The sequence below is a fragment of the Gouania willdenowi genome, chromosome 17 (genome assembly GCF_900634775.1).
Source record: "Gouania willdenowi chromosome 17, fGouWil2.1, whole genome shotgun sequence".
In the NCBI taxonomy this organism is placed as follows: domain Eukaryota; kingdom Metazoa; phylum Chordata; class Actinopteri; order Blenniiformes; family Gobiesocidae; genus Gouania; species Gouania willdenowi.
In genome coordinates this window covers 11,867,223-11,885,936 of record NC_041060.1, presented here as the reverse complement: position 1 = coordinate 11,885,936, position 18,714 = coordinate 11,867,223, and the positions used below count along the sequence as shown (strand labels likewise).

At 38.0% G+C, this 18,714-nt stretch overlaps 1 protein-coding gene across 4 annotated transcripts; it reads left to right on the top strand.

Annotated features, from left to right (window-relative positions):
- The first annotated feature begins 957 nt into the window (after window positions 1–957).
- Window positions 958–15,816, top strand: xirp1 (xin actin binding repeat containing 1). Of its 4 annotated transcripts, none has more exons than XM_028471949.1 (9): window positions 958–1,102; window positions 1,631–1,774; window positions 2,703–2,757; window positions 2,825–3,082; window positions 3,835–3,913; window positions 9,551–9,702; window positions 9,834–9,875; window positions 10,825–15,276; window positions 15,707–15,816. In XM_028471949.1, exons 2-9 carry the CDS (start codon window positions 1,650–1,652, stop codon window positions 15,707–15,709), a joined length of 5,166 nt encoding a protein of 1,721 aa, XP_028327750.1. In that variant the 5' UTR covers window positions 958–1,102; window positions 1,631–1,649; the 3' UTR covers window positions 15,710–15,816. The 4 variants fall into 4 exon arrangements, with proteins under 4 accessions (XP_028327750.1, XP_028327747.1, XP_028327749.1 ...); XM_028471946.1 differs by having other exon boundaries at window positions 9,831–9,875; XM_028471948.1 differs by having other exon boundaries at window positions 984–1,102; window positions 1,627–1,774; window positions 9,831–9,875.
- Window positions 15,817–18,714: the final 2,898 nt, after the last annotated feature.

Below are 18,714 nucleotides of genomic sequence, written 5' to 3'. Positions count from 1 at the left end.
TTCCTTTACTTTTCCACTCCGTTATCATCAACCGTATCTATGGAAACCCGAGAACAGCTTTGTGATGTCAAGTTTTAAAATAACAATAGGTTTTAGAATAGGAACCATTGAGTTGTACCTCAGTGTGTGATGGCTGTGACCAACTTTCATGTTGTCCATTTCACTCTTACCACAAAAAGGTAACGGAGTGAAAACGCCTTCATCAATCAACCCTGTGTTAAACAAAAATTAGAAATAATTCAGCGCTGCTGCTATGCTGGTCATACAGCACAGCTAACATGGAACATTAGGTGAGATACTGAAACCTTTCAATTCTATCATTTTCAACATCTCAAATGGGTGCTTAACATGCTCTCAGGTTTACAAGCCATTTGTTGAATTTTGAAGTACCTTCTAATCACCAGACGTCATGGAAAAGCTCCTGTCTGAGCTGTCGAGCATGAATTAATGCAGCATTTAAAGTTGTTCCTTTGTGTTTTCAGGCCGCACCATTCTCTCATAAATCACTGTTTAATACATGACGTATTTAAAGAGTTTCATCTTACATTGGACTTCACTGTTGCATTAATGTGCAGAATCCTAACATATAGTAACTGATTATTATTGTTTTAGTGCATGAGGAGCGTGACTCCTACTGCAGCCATAAAGTGTCTCTGCTATGGAACAGATAAAATCCCACACTCTAGGTTTTGGCATGTGATAAAGTAACAGAGCAGTTATGTTGGGCGTTTAAACTATGTGACCTGACAGCACCAGCTGTCCCAGTATGCACTGGTCTGCTCTCTGGTGTCTCAGTGTTTTTTAGTGTGCCACACTGTCACCAAGGTCTTTAATGTCCAAGCACCCAAATGAAAATCTCTGGCTCACATTGACAAGATTGTTATAGGAAAAAATATGTATATTTCCTTAGTTTTATTACTCCATGTCATATTTATCAGGTGGTGAGCACATAAGTGGTAAATTTTACATCCGGAAGTTTTGAATCACAAGGTGTAAGAGGACTTTGACCAGAGGGAATTGCTTTGTCTTGTGAGAGATTCACCTAAAACACAAGTAAGACAGAAAGACGGATGCACCACGACCTTCTCCTTCTTTTCTTCAGGTATGAACTAATACGTATATTTACCTTTTAGAAAGAACAACATGTTAATAATTTTACTACAACAAAGCCTCACTGTAAACTTGTAAACCATTCAGAGAAAATTTATGAAGAGTACATTTGAGGATAATATTTTGTAAATCTACATTAGCGTGTATTACTTCTTTTGTTTTGTCTATTTTACAGTTTTATGCATAAGGAGAAAATGTTTTCTTTTTTTTTAGTACAGATCCCACAAAAGTCAACTTAAGTTATAACATAGATTTTGCCTTTGGAGGGCATCAATCGATAAACATTAACAGGGTCATATGACAGCCATGCCGTACCACACTACGTGTTATAAAAGGACATCATGCAGTTAAATCCCATAAAATCTCATTGAATTGACATTTTTTTACATACTGAAAACACATTCAAGGTTACAATTTTATATTTTTCTTGAAATTATCTGTGTCCGGTAATTAGAAAAGTGTTGCCAACATGCAGAGATCAGAAATCCCTTTACTATTCTTCCTCACTCTGTATAGCGTGCATGGTTTGAGCGACTGCTATGGAGGCATCGACCCTGTGGAGGACTCAGTCCCTGAAGAGTCTTTCAGGGACTCAGAAAAGGTCGCGTGTCGTGCCAGGTCTGACCTCCTGGGACAGGAAGTCTGTTTCTCAGCTGGTGCGGCAGTAAGTCAAACACAACCTGAAAGACTCACACACACATAGGGCCAAAGTTGATTACATTATTACTCCTCATGCCACACACAGAGAATCATTAGACAATTCCTTAACCTTTGATATTATTATTGTAGTGTTTTTTTTTTTTAATTGTATTTCCGTGTTTAATAACTCATCCCACACATTTAGTCCGACTTTACTGACCAGGGTACCACAGCATGCAGAACACTAAAGACAATCATGTTACATACTGGTAATCTCTTAGTCTAATGGTTATTGGTTAATTGGTTTCGAGAGGTGATACTGACTCTGAAGGGTTATACTCAGTCTGAGGGGTTATACTGACTTCAAGGTGTTATACTGACTCTGAGGGGTTGTACTCACTCCAAGGGGTTATACTGAGTCCGAGGGGTTATACTGTCTCCGAGGGGTTATACTGATTCTGAGGGGTTATACTGACATCAAGGGGTTATACTGACTCCAAAGGATTATACTGAGTCTGAGGGGTTATACTGACTCCGAGGGGTTATACTAACCCTGAGCGTTATACTCAGTCTGTGGGGTTATACGGACTCCAACGTGTTACACTGAGTCTGAGGAGTTATACTGACTCCAAGAAGTTATACCCAGAATTATACTGACTCCGAGCGTTATACTCCGTCTGTGGGGTTATACTGACTCCGAGGTGTTACTGACTCCAAGGGGTTATACTGACTTTGAGGGGTTATATTTACTCTAAGGGGTTCAGCTTATACATCCTATATTGAATATTCTTTGGGAAATGCAGTTCACCTTGTTAATATTGTTTCTCATTGCATCACTAATATATAATACTATTATCATAATATATATATATATATATATATATATATATATATATATATATATATATATATATATATATATATATATATATGTTAATTGATTTTCCATGCAGTTACCAAAGCTGTGCTGACCTGACACAGCATGAAAAATCAGAGAGAAGACTTGAGGTAACATTTATATACATACAGAGTTTTTAAACAGTGTGAAACAGTTCAAACCCTTCACTGCCCACAGGGGAGAGAGAACTGTGATGATGGCAGAGCGAAGGGAAGCAGGGACAACAAACATCTGTGGTCAGAGGGAAGAACATCCCGTCTGTCCAGGAGTGTGTCCATGGACTTCCTCCCACAGAGGGGAAGTGTTGGAACCAGAGCTCTGTGTGCCCTGTTTGAGTCCAAGGCCACAGAGAAGAACGTTGTAAACAGTGACAATACTGGCAGTGAGATGAGAACCTGGAGAAGCTACAACAGTCTAACAAAAGACACTATTCAGGTTTGTAAGTCATCAACGTGACTACTGCTTTTACACACAACGCAACCATACGTTTACAGTCAGCTCAGGAATGGTGTAGAAGTTTTATAAAACATACTTTGCTGTTGTATTTTCATAGTTATGTCTTATATATGTACATTGATAAATATCATATCAGACAGATAGATAGATAGATAGATAGAAAACAAAATGTAGTAAAAAAAACTATTTTTGACTTAAATCAACTAAACCTAATTTTCCTTAATTAATTTCACCCATATTGTTTTGCAAAAGTCAAAGATAAATTTATTATCAATGAATCATCAATTATTAATATCAACTGCATGTCTTATATATTTCAAAAGATTGATCAATGGATCAATAGTACCAAAAATTCAGCACTCACTAATCCATGAGTGATTATTGCCAATTAATGGGAGTGCACTTTAAATGTAATTTTTAATGCAATAATATTGCCTAAAGCTGGGTCGGTCCAGAACCTATACTCCTCCATGATAAAAACATATAAAGTACTCACAATTTAATCTCAGCAGAGCAATCACACTCATTTTATAGGATTTAACATGTTCCCTCATCTAAGTTTAGAAGTTTAACATCTTAAAATCAACAGTCCTCTACAAAATCTATCAAATAAGTAGAATAAATTGTACTGAAACCTCTTTCCTCAAGCATGATATGCTCCTTAGTGTGCACTAGATGAACAAAAGGAGAGATTGTCTCATTTCCTGAAACCAAATGCTGTTGATCCTCAGAACACCAACCAGGTAGAAGGAGGAAGGTCCTTGGATGGGCTTCAGGAGAGTTACGAGAGAGTCTCCAAACACTCACATGGTGAGTTGAAGCCTCTCATTCATCATAATAAGACACATGAGATCATTACCAGGCTTTTCCACAACATCTCTGCTGTCATTGGGCCCAAATAAACACATTTCGGACTATTTATTATCCCTTACGGGTCTTTAAATATCACTGTTGGCCCATTTATCAGGTTGAATCAGGCAGCAAAGCTCCATGTTGTTCACATAACCTGCATATCAGAGGAATATTGAGTTTCCACAGCGCTAACATGTTGGGATCAAGCCATGTTTGATGTCCTAGATGTCCTTGTTTAAATCCAAACAGAGTTTTGTAACCAGTGCACTGTTCGATGGTGGGAGGGAAAAAAAGCTAAATAAAGACGAGGATGCTGTGGTGTAAAGACATAGCTATGTGTCCGGCACACATGCTTAAGATAGGGGTGAGGCTGTGTCTGATGGCTCTGACCGTGACGCAGTCCATGGGCCTCTTTAGCTGAGTCTGAGAACTGATAGCAAAGCAGCTATATTCAGGTTTTAACCTCTGTCATGTTTATGAAGTGAGTAAGAAGAGGGCAGTAATGTCAATATGGGGCGCTGATTGTAAAGTTTCACATGTTAAAATAAACAGCAACTTTTTCCAACATTTTAGCAACAAAACATGTTTTAAAAACTTGTATGTGATTTTTTTTTTTATGTTACTGTTGACCAGTAACACAGCAATATTTTTGAATTTGTGATATTTATTTACTTTCTTGTGAATGTTAAATTTAAATCTAAATGTTAAATCTAAATTGTAAATATTAAATGTTAAATCTAAATTGTAAATATTAAATGTTAAATCTAAATTGTAAATATTAAATATTAAATCTAAATTGTAAATATTAAATGTTAAATCTAAATTGTAAATATTAAATGTTAAATCTAAATTGTAAATATTAAATGTTAAATCTAAATTGTAAATATTAAATGTTAAATCTAAATTGTAAATATTAAATGTTAAATCTAAATTGTAAATATTAAATGTTAAATCTAAATTGTAAATATTAAATGTTAAATCTAAAGCTACATTTTCAATCTAAATGTTAAATATAAATTGTAAATATTAAATGTTAAATCTAAAGCTACATTTTCAATCTAAATGTAAATGTCGCGGTCAGCTAGTGTGCAAATTCACCGGAAGTACGAAAATAAAAGCTGACATTTAGCATTTAGATTTGACATTGACAGTATTTGTACGAGAAAAGTTAAACATCACAAATATCGCTGTACATCTGGTCAAAAGAAATGAAAAAAAAAAATTCACATAAGATTTAGATATGTTATGGTTTCATATATTCAGACAACTTTTCATAGGAGATGTACTTTGAAATTGGCTTTGAAATTGACTTTGAACTCTTGACATGTTTTGAGTGCCAAATGTCAGTCTTCTTCAGAGGCATCTACTGATTGTTTTGATGTGTCCTTATCTAAGAAAAGTAGAAGGGACTCATTAGGACACATCAAAGCGATCAGTGAAATTATTGGATGCTTTCCTTAGAAAATAACTCATAAGGATACATCACAGTATTTTATTCTTATTCTTATTTTTTGTATTATTCTTATAATAATAATAATTATTATATTGTAGCCCACCCAGCAGTAACTGACACACACACACACACACACACACACACACACACACACACACACACACACACACACACACACACACACACACACACACACACACACACACACACACATAGCATTAGTCCCACCAAGTCCCAGTTATAGCAGGTGACAATGTAGTTTTGGGAATGGGAGGAGGAGGAGGGGAGCCCCCCAGACTTCCACTGACTAACAGAGGTGATTGACTGAGGCGAGTATAGCAGCGGCAGCAGCCAGCCCACCATCCCAAAATAACCAGCGTCTTCCGCTGGGACAGTGGGGTCTGATAAAAATCAGCTGTCACCAAGGCCAGCAGACTAGAAAGCACTCAGACACTGGGAGCACTGGGACACAGGACAGACTCAGAGAGACCTGAGGAAACCGGGACAACAGCTGTGGATATTCATTTAGTAAGTAGATTTAATTTATATAGTATATTATAATATATATTTTCTTAGATAAATAAAATAAAATGTGCGATTAAGACTGATGAAGAATGATTATTTTGATGCATGATAATGCCTCAGTGCTGCTTTATTGTACTTCAATTAAATGTGATGACAGTATACAATATAAGAAGCACAATTCAGATATCATAACATTTTATTTAAGCTACATGTATCAATTATATATAGAATTTCAAGGCAAAACATGATTGAAAACAGACACATTAAAAAGAAAAAGTACTGTACATACTGAAAAAAAATGTTAATTGTATGATAATACTTCAAATCACTACTCAAAACTCACCTGTTTCACTCAGCTTTTAATGTTTAAACCACCCACCCACTCACTTCTTTTCTCTATGTCATATTCTCTTCTATCAATGCTCTTGTTGTTTTTAATACTGTAAAGTGTCTTTGAGTGTCTGGAAAAGCGCTTTTAGATAAAATGTATTATTATTTATTTTTATTATAATACAAAGATTACACACCATAGACTGTATTCCTTGCATTTTTACCGAGCCATAAGCTGCTATCAATTTTCAGTTCTTCCTCTATGAGAAATGTATGGAATGAAAGGTCAGAGCAAAGCGATCAGTCAGTTTCCTCCTTCCTAGCACCATAAACACTCAATTTGCATCTGTGTCATGACAGAAAAATTACCAGTGATATTTATTGTTTTGTTGTAACACACAGTGTTAGTTTGTTGTTTAAGGTGTGTCTGTGGTTGGGCCTTTTTTTGGGTGGGGGAGATAGTTTTTTTATAACTGTCTGTGGATGAGACTACAATCGCCCCCAACAGCTGATGGTGGCGGTGAAGACCAAACACCAGCTGCATTTTACCATCATTTGTGCAGCTGCCTGTAGCCCAAAATGCCCTGCCACTAAAAGTGCTGCTAATAGTTCCTCTTCATTCCTGGAGAGTTAAACACAGATGATCAAAAGGCTATCAGCACAAAAGCTACTAAAACTTTGGAAATTAAGTTTGAAAATGTCAGCAAAAGTGTCAACAACTGGCTTTTTACAAGTCAGTATCTCACTATTAATGTGCGTGTGTGCACACGCGCGTGTGTCTGTGTGTGTTGACCTTTCATTTTTGTGGTGAGGACTTCAATGGGACGGACATGACATTCATTGTGTCTGCTCAGCCATCTATGTAAACGCTTTTAGTCCCGGCTCGTGAGAGGCGCCGGTTTGCTGCGCTATGCTTTTGTTATGTGAGCGCTAACAGAGGTTATAAAATGTGGCCTGTACTCACACCCGCACAGCGCACTGACAGCTGACCTCCAGCCATATTGTTTGTGAATCTCCTGTTGTTGAACTTTTGTTGTTTAAACTATTTGGTGAATTAATTTGTTTTAATGTATATGGTGTTAAGAAAGATAAAAGAGTATCTAAATATAAGGCATACATATACAGTATATAACAACAATATGTAGCTTGGATTTTAGTAGTTTTTTCAGTGTTAGTTTGTTTTTTTTAATTACTAAACATCAAATTTTCCTCTTTAACCAGAGGTTCCCAACCTTTTTCATATCACAAATGTCCAACAACCAGGGCTGGGCGATATGGACCAACCATATCTCAATATTTTTACTGTAAATGGCGATATATATATATATACGCAAAAAAAATCAATATATTTAACTCAATAAAGTCTTACCAGAAAGACAATTCTAGGTTAAATGTGCTGATGCAAAATGCCACACAGGCACATTTATGAACAAACAGTTGAACAATATGTGTCACTTTTTCTTCAATAAGGGACAGCACACGAGTAAGTTCTGTAGTGAGGCTTGTTTAGGGGAAGGTCTGTGTTAGGACGCACTCAGAAATCCATCAAACTGTGCTTCTCATGCTGTTCTGAGAAATGGCGAAAGCAGAGACTCCTAAAACAAGTATTTTATTACAAAATAAGCTATAAAAAATAGGCGATATTGTAATTGTCTATATCACCAAAATAGAAAACCCGATAAATCTTGATATATCGCCCAGCTCTACCGGTAACACCAGAGACATTCTTTCTTCTTCTAGAAATAGTTTTTTAATTAAAGTGTGTTTCAAATACAGAGTAGCCAGGATTAGAGCACAAAGTGATAAGTGTCATACCTCAGATATATTTACACTGCATTTTATTTGAACTACAAAGTTTAAGTATATCTGTGTGAAGTGTTTTGAAAAAGAACATTTTGAAACATAATTTCCATTTTTTTTTTCTTTTTACCAATTACTAGACATTTCAAGATTCAAGATTCAAGATTCAAGGTTCTTTATTGTCAAATATGCCCCATGTTAAACATACAGCACAGATGAAATTGCAATCCCCCCCAACCCCCAGTGCAAACCTGCAGTGCATAAAAAGAGCACTTAAAACACACAACAAACACACAAAAAAAAACAACTAGCAATACTATACAACAAATAACTTAACTAAAGACATACGGACAACAAATAACAAATAACGAACAACAATGAGGTAGAATGTGGATAAATTACTATGAGGTAGAATATAAATAAATTACAGTATTAATAATATAAACAGAGTGCAGATGAAGTTAAAAAGTGAGGTAGTGTGCAAATAGCATAACAATACAATGACGGCTGTGCAGAGTTTAGGGTGCGTGAATTAGTGGAGCACGCAGGGGGTGGAGGTGGAGGGGGGTGATGCCAGGTCCTGTAGGGGCAGACTGTGGCAGGATGAAGGGGGGGGGCGACCCCATTTTAATTCCAGGCGACCCAACATGGGGTCCCGACCCCAAGGTTGAAAAACTATCTTAAATGGTTGTTTTTTCTTCATTAATGTGTATAAAACCTGCAAAATTAACAATATGTTCGATAGACAAGTTTTAGACATTACAAGGTGAAAAAAAGCAAAAAGCATAATCAATCAAATAACTGTAACACACCCTCAATAGAAATAAATAAATAAATAAATAAAAAGGCAGCTTCATGTGAAGTATTTTCCCTTGTATTATTTCCAGTGTTTTACAGGGTCATGCAGTTACATTCCTCACTCAAGTGTTGATAGTTTGATGGCTGAAAGCTCATTCAAACAATGTGCAAAGAGTCTGTGTCCCTCCAGCTGAGCCAGCAGTTGTTGTTTTTCCTTTTTTCCTCTCTTCCCTTGTCGTCATGGTCTGTCTATGGCATACCATTCTGTCGGAATCTGAGGCAGCCTTGAATGTGAACTATTATTATGACACAATGATGGTAAATCCATACAGATTCAGCATAAAAATGCCTTATTTAAGTGATTTTTATTGTATACCTTATACAGAATTTCGAGTGACTAAAAGGAGTAGAAGTAGAAAAGTAGCGAGTAAATTATACTCCAAATCTAAATGTTAAGTTTAAATATTTCAGACACATCAAAATTTTAGTTTTAGGAATGAAAAGGGTAAAACAAAAAATGTATGGAATTTTTTGTTACATTTTCCTTGTATACATATAGTCCAATTTATAGAAAGAAGTGTAAAAACTACTGACAAAATGAAGGCGTCTGTGATTAGTGCATCTTAGAATATCCCGTTCTCCCAAGACACATTTACTGATGAACAACTGGTGTCCTCTTTTTGTTGCAGGTCATCAATACAGCACACCAGTAAATAAGTCGGGAACCCCAACAAGACAAGCCAAAGACAAAATATCTACTTCAACTTCAGTGAGAGACAGATCAGCCCGCTATCTATCAAGAGCTGCAGCCACAGGCTCCACTGGAGGCCCAGCAGAACCAGTGAGTTCCTGTTCAAGAGCTTGAATAGGGAGTGACCAGGCTGTGCTCTTTTCCAGGAGCCGCCTGACACATTACAGTAATTAAACCCCATTTATTATCTAAATGTTTAAATAGATTTTTCTGTTCAGCAGGAACCCATCATTACTCCAACAAAAGCAAAGAAAACCACCAAGGTACCCTACAGTTAATCATCATTAACTATCCATTAGAAGTTTGGTTTTCTCTGTGTTGTGTGCTGCGTGTTCTCACTTTTTGTGTGGCATTAACAATGACACAGTTAACCTACCTTGACTATTGGTGATGTGGAATTATATTGGCATTTTATTTTATTATCGTCTGACGATTCATGCTGGGTAAAAACCCACATTAATTTTCCAATGAAGAAAGTAAAACAGATACACTTGATTGAATTTAGGCCAACCATTAAATCACAGGGCTTAAACAAATCAATGACAGGTACTCAAGAAATAGGTAAAAAAAAATGACTCCATCATTCGGTGTACAAATTACAATTAACATTAGCTACATGTTTATTTAAAACATGTGGCCGGTAGAGGCAAAAGCATCTTTTGCTTTTTATCATTTGTTAATGATTGTGGAGACTTAACTTTATTTTGAATAGATTTTAAAGAGTATTATTAAGTTTTATTGATCTGTCATAATACCATAATCATAGCTCAAGTTGAGACAGTCATTCACTTCCCCCCCCAACAGGGACAAGTAAGATGTGTTGTTCAAGACATGCTGAGAAAATACATTTTGCTTTCATCAATGAACAACTATAAAAAAAAAAGACCTTTGCTATATTCTGTTTGATCTTCTTGACTTAGATTCTAAATTCTTGCTGTGTCAAAACAAAACAAACAAACAAAAAGCCACTGACACATTAGACTTGGTATCGTTGCGTGATTGCCAACTAACAGCTTTGAAGTGTTTTTATTAACCCCGGTGTGACAGAAGATGGTGTGCGTTGCAAAACTTCAGACCAGAGAAAGGTAAAGTGCAGCCTTGTTTGCAAAATGCATGTTTTTCCAAGTATTTGCATGACAGACAGTCTGAGTTCATTTTGATGACACAATCTTGATTTCTTTCATTTTGTATTCTCTTTTTTTCTATTTTAAGATGGATGAAACAGCAAAAAAAGTCACAGTTTCACAGCCATCTCCAGATGAAGATGAGCTGCCTCTTCCCCCGCCCCCTGTTGTACCACCAAGACCCACTGACTATGAGGGGCCTTCAACCTTAACTGACCTCCCAGTGCCTCCACCTAAAGAAACCTTTTCCATGTTCTACCAGCAACGGCAAAAGAGTGAGCTGAAGAGGCTTTTCAAACATATTCACCCAGATGTTAGGGCAAATCTCCACGAAGCCGTGGATGATGAGATATTACAGGCTGTGCAGTCAGAAAACTCTTCCACAGCTGATGCAGCCTATCAAGGTGAAGTGCAGTCCATGAGATGGCTTTTTGAGAACTGGACCATGGACAATATTGGAGATCCTCACACAACCAAAAAGCTCCTTGATGATGAGGAGTTAAAAGGTGGAGATGTCAGATGCACTTCATCCATGTTTGAAAAGTATGAGGGCAATCAACAGCTGTCTGCTCAAAGACAGGCTTCTGTCAGAGGCGACGTGAGGACATCTATGTGGTTGTTTGAGACGCAGCCCTTAGAATCCTTGAATAAATCAATAACGGAGAAGGATGATGTTGTTGAAGCTGTGCTAAAAGAACCCATCCAGCCTGGAGATGTTAGTGGCACACGGCGGCTTTTTGAGTCCAAACCACTGAGTGAATTTGGACGTTGCACATCTGTTGAAGACCATAACTTCCTGAAACTGAGATCTGAGGTCCAAGAGCACAAAGGAGATGTCCAGAAAACTGTGAAACTTTTCCACACACAACCTTACTGTGCTATCAGAGATGACAGCGGCAAAATGCACGAGGTTAAATCTGTCTGCCGGGAGGAGATTAACAGTAACAACACCAACACTGCCCGTTGGCTTTTTGAAACCAAACCTTTGGACATGATCAATAAGGAAACCAACGAAGTGAAAATAATCAGAGGTATATCTCTGGAGGAGGGACATAGAGGGGGTGTTGACCAAAAGAGGTGGATGTTTGAAACTCAATCATTTGGTATGATAAAAGAGGCCGCTGATGCAGAGAAGTTTGAAGGAACGATGGCCAAAAGTGAAGTAGATGTTGATAACCAAAAGAAGATCTTTGAAACACAACAACTCTCTGAAATAAAAGGAGAATCACCAGAAATGCCTTTGCAAAAGGAGAAAATTGTTGGTGGAGATGTGAAGACATCACTTTGGCTGTTTGAGACTCAACCCATGGATTCTTTAAGCGATAGCTACGAAGTTGGGAGCCTGAAGAAAATAGACATTTCAGCTGAGGAGCAAGGAGAGGTGAAAGATAAAAAACAAATGTTTGAAAGCTGCAGTGTTCAAACAATCCCTTCATCAAAACAACAAGAGATTGAAAAAGGAGACGTGAAAGGGTTCAAACAGCTGTTTGAAACAATCCCTTTGAGTAAAATTGCTCAGTCAAATGAAGAAATTACTGAAAATGCATCTGACTTTGCAACTGGGAATGACCAAGGCAACAAGTCCATGTTTGAGCCGGCTTCATTATACGCAATTAGGGACAGCTCTGGAAACTTCCATAAGGTCACAACAGTAAGCCGAGAGGAATTCATTAAAGACAAAGTCAAAAATTACAAGTGGATGTTTGAGACCAAACCTTTAGATCAACTGGCAGAGACCACGGGAAATGTTGAGGTAATTAAAGGTATTACCAGACAGGAGGAAAGCACAGGTGATGTCAAGAGGGCAAAGTGGCTTTTTGAAACCCAGACAATAGACGGGATCCACCTAAAGTTCAATCAGCCGGAGCCACCCTTGTCCTTAGAGGGCAAGACTAGCAAAGGAGATGTGAAGACTTGTAAGTGGCTGTTTGAGACTCAACCAATAGAAATGTTGTATGACAAAGCAGAAAAGGGGAAAGCAAAAGAGGCCATTGACACTGATGTCAAATCCATGACTTGGCTTTTTGAATCACAACCACTAGACAACATCAAAGATGGTGAGGAATATAATTTAAGCCTATGCAGTACCATCCAGGACTGTGTCAAAGCAGAAGTTGGTGTTCAAACAGTCAAACATCTCTTTGAAACAGAAACATTGGATAGAATAAACAAAGATTTGAACATCAAACAAGATTTGAGATGCATCAGCCAGGTAAATTTTCAGTCCGGTGATATCTCAAGAGTTAAGGAACTCTTTGAATCACAGTCACTCAATGAAATAGGGTCAGAAGACCTGACAATAGTTGATCAGCAGAACCAAGATGAACAAGTTGAAAAAGGATCAGTACATAAGTTCACTTGGATGTTTGAAAACTGCCCAATGAACTGGATCAATCAAAAGAGTGGGGATGAAAACACACAGGTTGAATTTCTTGAATGTGGTGATGTACAGAATAAGAAATTCATCTTTGAAACCTCATCACTTGACAAAATTCAAAATGAACCTTTTGAGTGGAAACCAGTTCCAACTGAAAAGCCTGTGAGCAATGTTGACGTGAAGTCAAGCACCATGATGTTTGAGTCCCTGCCACTGTATGCCATCAGAGATAAAGAAGGACAATTTCATGAGGTGACAACTGTAAAAAAGGAGGAGATACAGAGTGGTGATGTAAATGGAGCGAGGTGGATGTTTGAGACCAAACCTCTTGATGCAATCAAGACAGAAAATGAAGTATATGTGATCCGTGCTGTTACCCAAGAAGATGTCAAGAAAGGAGATGTGAAATCAGCAAGATGGAGGTTTGAGACCCAACCACTGGACTCATTTACAAGTCAGGAAGAATCTTCTACCAGAGTTACTGAGGACTTTGGAAGCAACAGTGTGCAAATAAACAAACAGATATTTGAATCTGATCAAGCATCTCAGAAGTTTGTGCGAATGGTCAGTGTCACAGATGTCCAGCAAGGAGATGTCAGGACATCTACATGGCTCTTTGAAAATCAGCCTATTGACAGCTTGAAAGGGGAACCTCAGGAGCAGTGTCTGGTAAAAACAGTCCACAGGGAGGATTGCCAAAAGGGCGACGTCAAACGTAGCTCCTGGCTCTTTGAGTCACAACCGCTTGACAAGATTAATGAGGCAGAAAAAAACCCACTTCAAGGTGAAGAGGAGATTCCAAAGGCTGATGTAAAGTGCACAACCTGGCTGTTTGAGACCACTCCATTGGACAAAATCACAGCTAACAGTGTTGCTGACACTCTTTCATTTCTTTACCAAATGGCTTTTGTTCACTCTAGTGGCATCATAATTGAAGCAAAAGCAAATAGGAGTGTTAACATGGCAAAGTACTCACTGGAATACAATGAAGGTGTGCAGATTCAGAACGAAGAGGTTGTCAGGGGTAACATCAGGAACATCATGTTACAACTTTTGCTTAAACCAACCCTTAAACCACAAATTACTCTCCTGAGAGAAACTGAAAAAGGGAATGTAAACACAACAGTCATGGAGCTTCCTGTACTGCCATCAACTGCGACTGTCAGTCTTGAGACAGATCAGAGGATACAGAACATTGCCCAGATGATTGATGAGTTGCTCATGCAAGAAGAAAATAAGAAAAAGGGAATTATAATGCAGGAGACTACAGAGATGCAAGCAGAAATGACAGTTTATTCACTGATCTGCAGTTGTGAAACAAAAACGGAGAGTCAAGTGACAGAGAGGGGGGATGTTAAGTCCACCATTGGAAATCTGTTAGCCACAGCTCATTATAAAAAAACTGAGGCCTCTTGTAGAGTGGATGAAACTGAAAAGGGTAATGTGAATCTCTTTAAAAGCTGCATTGAGAAAGGAGACCTACACTACCTGAAGAGTCTCCACCAAGAAGCCTTTGAGGATGAAGTTGATCATTGCCTTCAGGCCAAAGAGCAGATTGAAACAGTTCAGGGTGGTGTGAAGGTAGCTAAGCGAAACCTCTGCCAACAGAAAGAGCAAGTTGAGAGAACAATCTGTGATGTTTTGCCAGGAGATGTAAAGAACACCAAAAAAGCATTTTCATCCGAGTGTTCAGTCAGTGTTGACAACTATATATCAAAAGAGGAAATCATTTCGGGAGACATTTCTTCTGCAAAACAGCAACTATCAGTCCAGCAACCTGTGTGTGTGGAAAAGGAAGAAATTGTGGCTGGTGACATTAGGGCAACAATGCAGTCATTAGAACGGGCAAAACAACAGAGTATGTTAGTGGAACGAGACATCATTAAACCTGGAACCATCTATGACATGGACTTGTCAGCTCAAGGTCCAGATGTAGAGGAAAACCAAATGCAAAAAGAGGTAATCATATCTGGAGATGTGAAAGCAGCTAAAAAGTCTCTTGAGCTGGCTAAGCAGCAAAGCTTGAACATGGAGCGGGAGGTCGTTGTTCCTGGAAAAATTTACAACCTGAATGTGACAGCTCAAGAGGCATGTTCTGCAACAGAGACACAATCTGCATGTTCCTCATCTTCCAGATGCCAGCAAGACAAGACTAATTTGAAGGTCAGTAATGGTAAAAAAGATCAGGAAAGCCATGCTTCCTTTGAGGCCTGCCAAGAAAGGGCCAGTATAGCAAGTCATTTTACCGAGTCAATGCAACCTCTTGTAAGCTGTGATTATAATGGGTATACAACTGAGGAGGACACAGAAGAAGTTATCAAAGGAGATGTGAAGGCAGCTATAAGGTCTCTGCAGTGTGCAGCCACAGAGCAGAAAGTCTTAGATAAAGAAAATGTTGTCAGAGGTAATGTGCAGTTAGCTCTGCAATCTCTTGAGAAATCAAGTGTAAATGTATCAAAAGGAGACTATAAAGCTGCGATGATTTACAGAAATTCAGGCAAGGCTTGTTCAGAGAGGAGCAAGGCTTTTCAGCAGCAATGTCATGTGGTGTCTATGTCTCCATCTGACACACACTTGTCTCCTTTAATTTCAGTAACCTGTCAAGGACAACCATCAAATACACTGTATTCAACTCCCAACCTGATACCAAATGGAAACTGTCAATTGCCCAGTCTTGAAAATGTAACCCCACCACCTATCCCTCAAAAGACAGAGAGACCACAGGAGCAGAAACCAGCTTTACCACCAAAGCCTCAATGGGCAAAAGCTAAAGAAGAGCCAGCTTCCATTCTCAATGCAGGTTGCATTGTAAAAAATGACATAGAAATTGAAGCACACCCTCAGAAGCAGAGACAAGTATCCTCTTTACATGCTGATGGTCCATGTCAAGTAGTCACGGCTGGACATGGAGAAACAATCCATGAAGCACATCACCTCAATTATGCTGGTGATGAATCAATGCATCATACTAATCAAGTAAAAAAACAACCAATAAACTCCATAATTCAGGAAAGTAGAACGAAGAGACAAACTGTATTCCCCAAAGGAAGCATATCAAATCCAATGGTAATATCAAACAGCACTGAAGTAGAAATAGAAAAAAATGTGATACAGAAAATAAATGCAGCTGAAGAGATTCAGATGTGTATGAAGAGCTATGCAGAAGACAGCAGGCACGACATGAACGTGGGCTTGCAAGTTGCTCTGCAAAACTTTGGGAAAAAAGAGAGAGAGAACGCCGACAAAAGATTTCCTTTGTCCAAGAATGTGAGAGTTTTTAATGACCACTTTGTTAGTGACCAAAAACATGCTGAAAAAAATACTGCCCAGCAAAATAATTCACAACATAAGACCACTGTCGAAACAGCAGCAAGCAACAATTCAGCTCCACTGCTAAACCAGCAAAATGGCCTGGATGAGAAGAGAGAAATACTTGTGGAAAAAGTAGTTTTAAGAGAGAAGAAAGTAAGGGAAACAGATGATGAAAGACGAGAAAGGCTTTCTGTCCACAAAGATGAGATTATGAAAGGGAATGTAAAGGCAGCCATGGAAATTTTTGAAAATTTAAGAAAACGAGAGGAACTCAAAGAAATTCTTTCGCAAGTGCAAGAAATCGAGGGAGACTCCAACAGTGTGGATGCCGGCTCTTTAAATGCATTGTATGAGAACGTCCCGCCATGGATGGCACCGCAAGGAAGACAACCTAAACAGAGCAGAGTGGAGGAAAGGAAAGTTGAAGCAGAAACACATGATGACGATCTTGAAAGCATCTCCTCAGTTGAGACAGCGTTTGAAGATCTGGAAAAAGCTAGCAAGGACATCATGAATCTGAAAGACCAGACCTTATCGAAACTTCTTGAGATTGAAGAGACTATTAAAAAGGCTTTGTATTCCGTCTCTAATCTAAAATCTGAAGCAGACATTGTTGGGTTATCAGGACTGTTTGATGAGTCTTTGAGAGCCGAGCAAAATCCTCAGTCCACCAAAAATATCCGGAAGATCAGTATTGCATCAAGTAAGGCCAAAAGAGGCCAGACCAAGGAAATGACTGATGTAAATCTGCAAACCGATCTGAATCCAAGTCTTGTAAATACCAAGGAGCCAAGAAACAGGGAGAGTAAGCCACTCATAAGACAGTCTTCATCCCAGTCTTCACCATCATTTATTTCCATTCACTCAGCTGCCAGAAAATCAACTGAAGCATCAAAGCCAACTATGTCAACATTCAAGCCGAATGCACAGGCGTCAACTACTCATTGCGATACTGCTGAGTCATTGAGAATTAGTCAGGAACAGCAACCAAAGGTTAGCTTTGTCCGAGTGAAAACTGTGCCAGAGCCGTCAGAAGGAATATTCGGTACCAAGACAGTTAGTGAAACGTACGAGGAGACTGACGACTTTGGGAATCTTTTCCATTCTTCTATGACTTCAACAGTCATCACTAAACAAGCAGATGGTAAATCCACCAACCTCTTTGGAAAAGTTGGGAGTCCAACCAGATATGAAGGAGTAGCATCACCTTCAATACAAAGAGCTGGCTGTTCTTTTGAAAACAATGTTTTTAGGGACGACAAACCTGAAAAGACAGTATTTGTAACGTTTAGCCACCCCAAAGAAAAGCACTAAATGAGCCTATATGATTGCAAATATCTTATTTGTGTTCTCAACTTATTCTGGAGATTTGTTATTCCTGAATATGAATTTATCGTACTTAAAACACTCTTGTAGTTTTTTTTCTACTGTATCTTCAAAATGTGATGTTAACATGGTGTTTGTTTTTTAAACTAAGACTAAGCATACAAGACTGTATGTTTTGTTGTGTCTCTTGTCAAATAAATCACAATGTTCAAAAGCTATGATGGTAGATTTAATGATTTTTCTTTACTGTCATTCAACAGCCCTTGTTTTATCCCTTTGATGATAGTCTACACTTGTTTGGTATAAAAAATGTGGTATCACTTCACCTTCAAAGGGCCATCAGATTGATGATAATCAAAATACAGTTCAAGCTCATCCCTAATGATCATCAATTCATCATACTTAATGATTCCTTTGATGAATTCCAGGCACCACCCTGCATCATGTTGGCATAATCAAGGTTAGCAGTTTCTATATACCCTTACTTTTGACAGTAAATTTGGTTAGCTGTTATTTTCTCTTTTTTAACAGGGAACAATCACAAATCTCATGTCAGACCGCACACAAATGACTACATTTTCATTAAACAATGTGTGTGGCTCATTTACGTTAACTTGTTTCTAACTCAAAAGTAGCAAGTAATTGGAATTTGTTTTATAACTAGTTCTGACTCAAAAAAATCTTCAAGAGCATGGTAATAAAAATTTAAATAAGTTGACTTAATTTCATACATCCTGCTTTTTAATTTTCTGTTTTGTTTTAATGTAGATTTAAAAAAGGCTCCCAAAGTTTCAGTTTGTTTCAGTCTAACAAAAAATATGTAACAAAACTGAAACAGGCAGAAGCACAAAATTTTGTGCTTTTAATGAAAACTTTACTACTCGCTCTCCTTTCTGCTTTACAGAAAAACTTTTAAACAAATGAATCCAGAAACACATCACCATGGGATTAGAAATATTACAT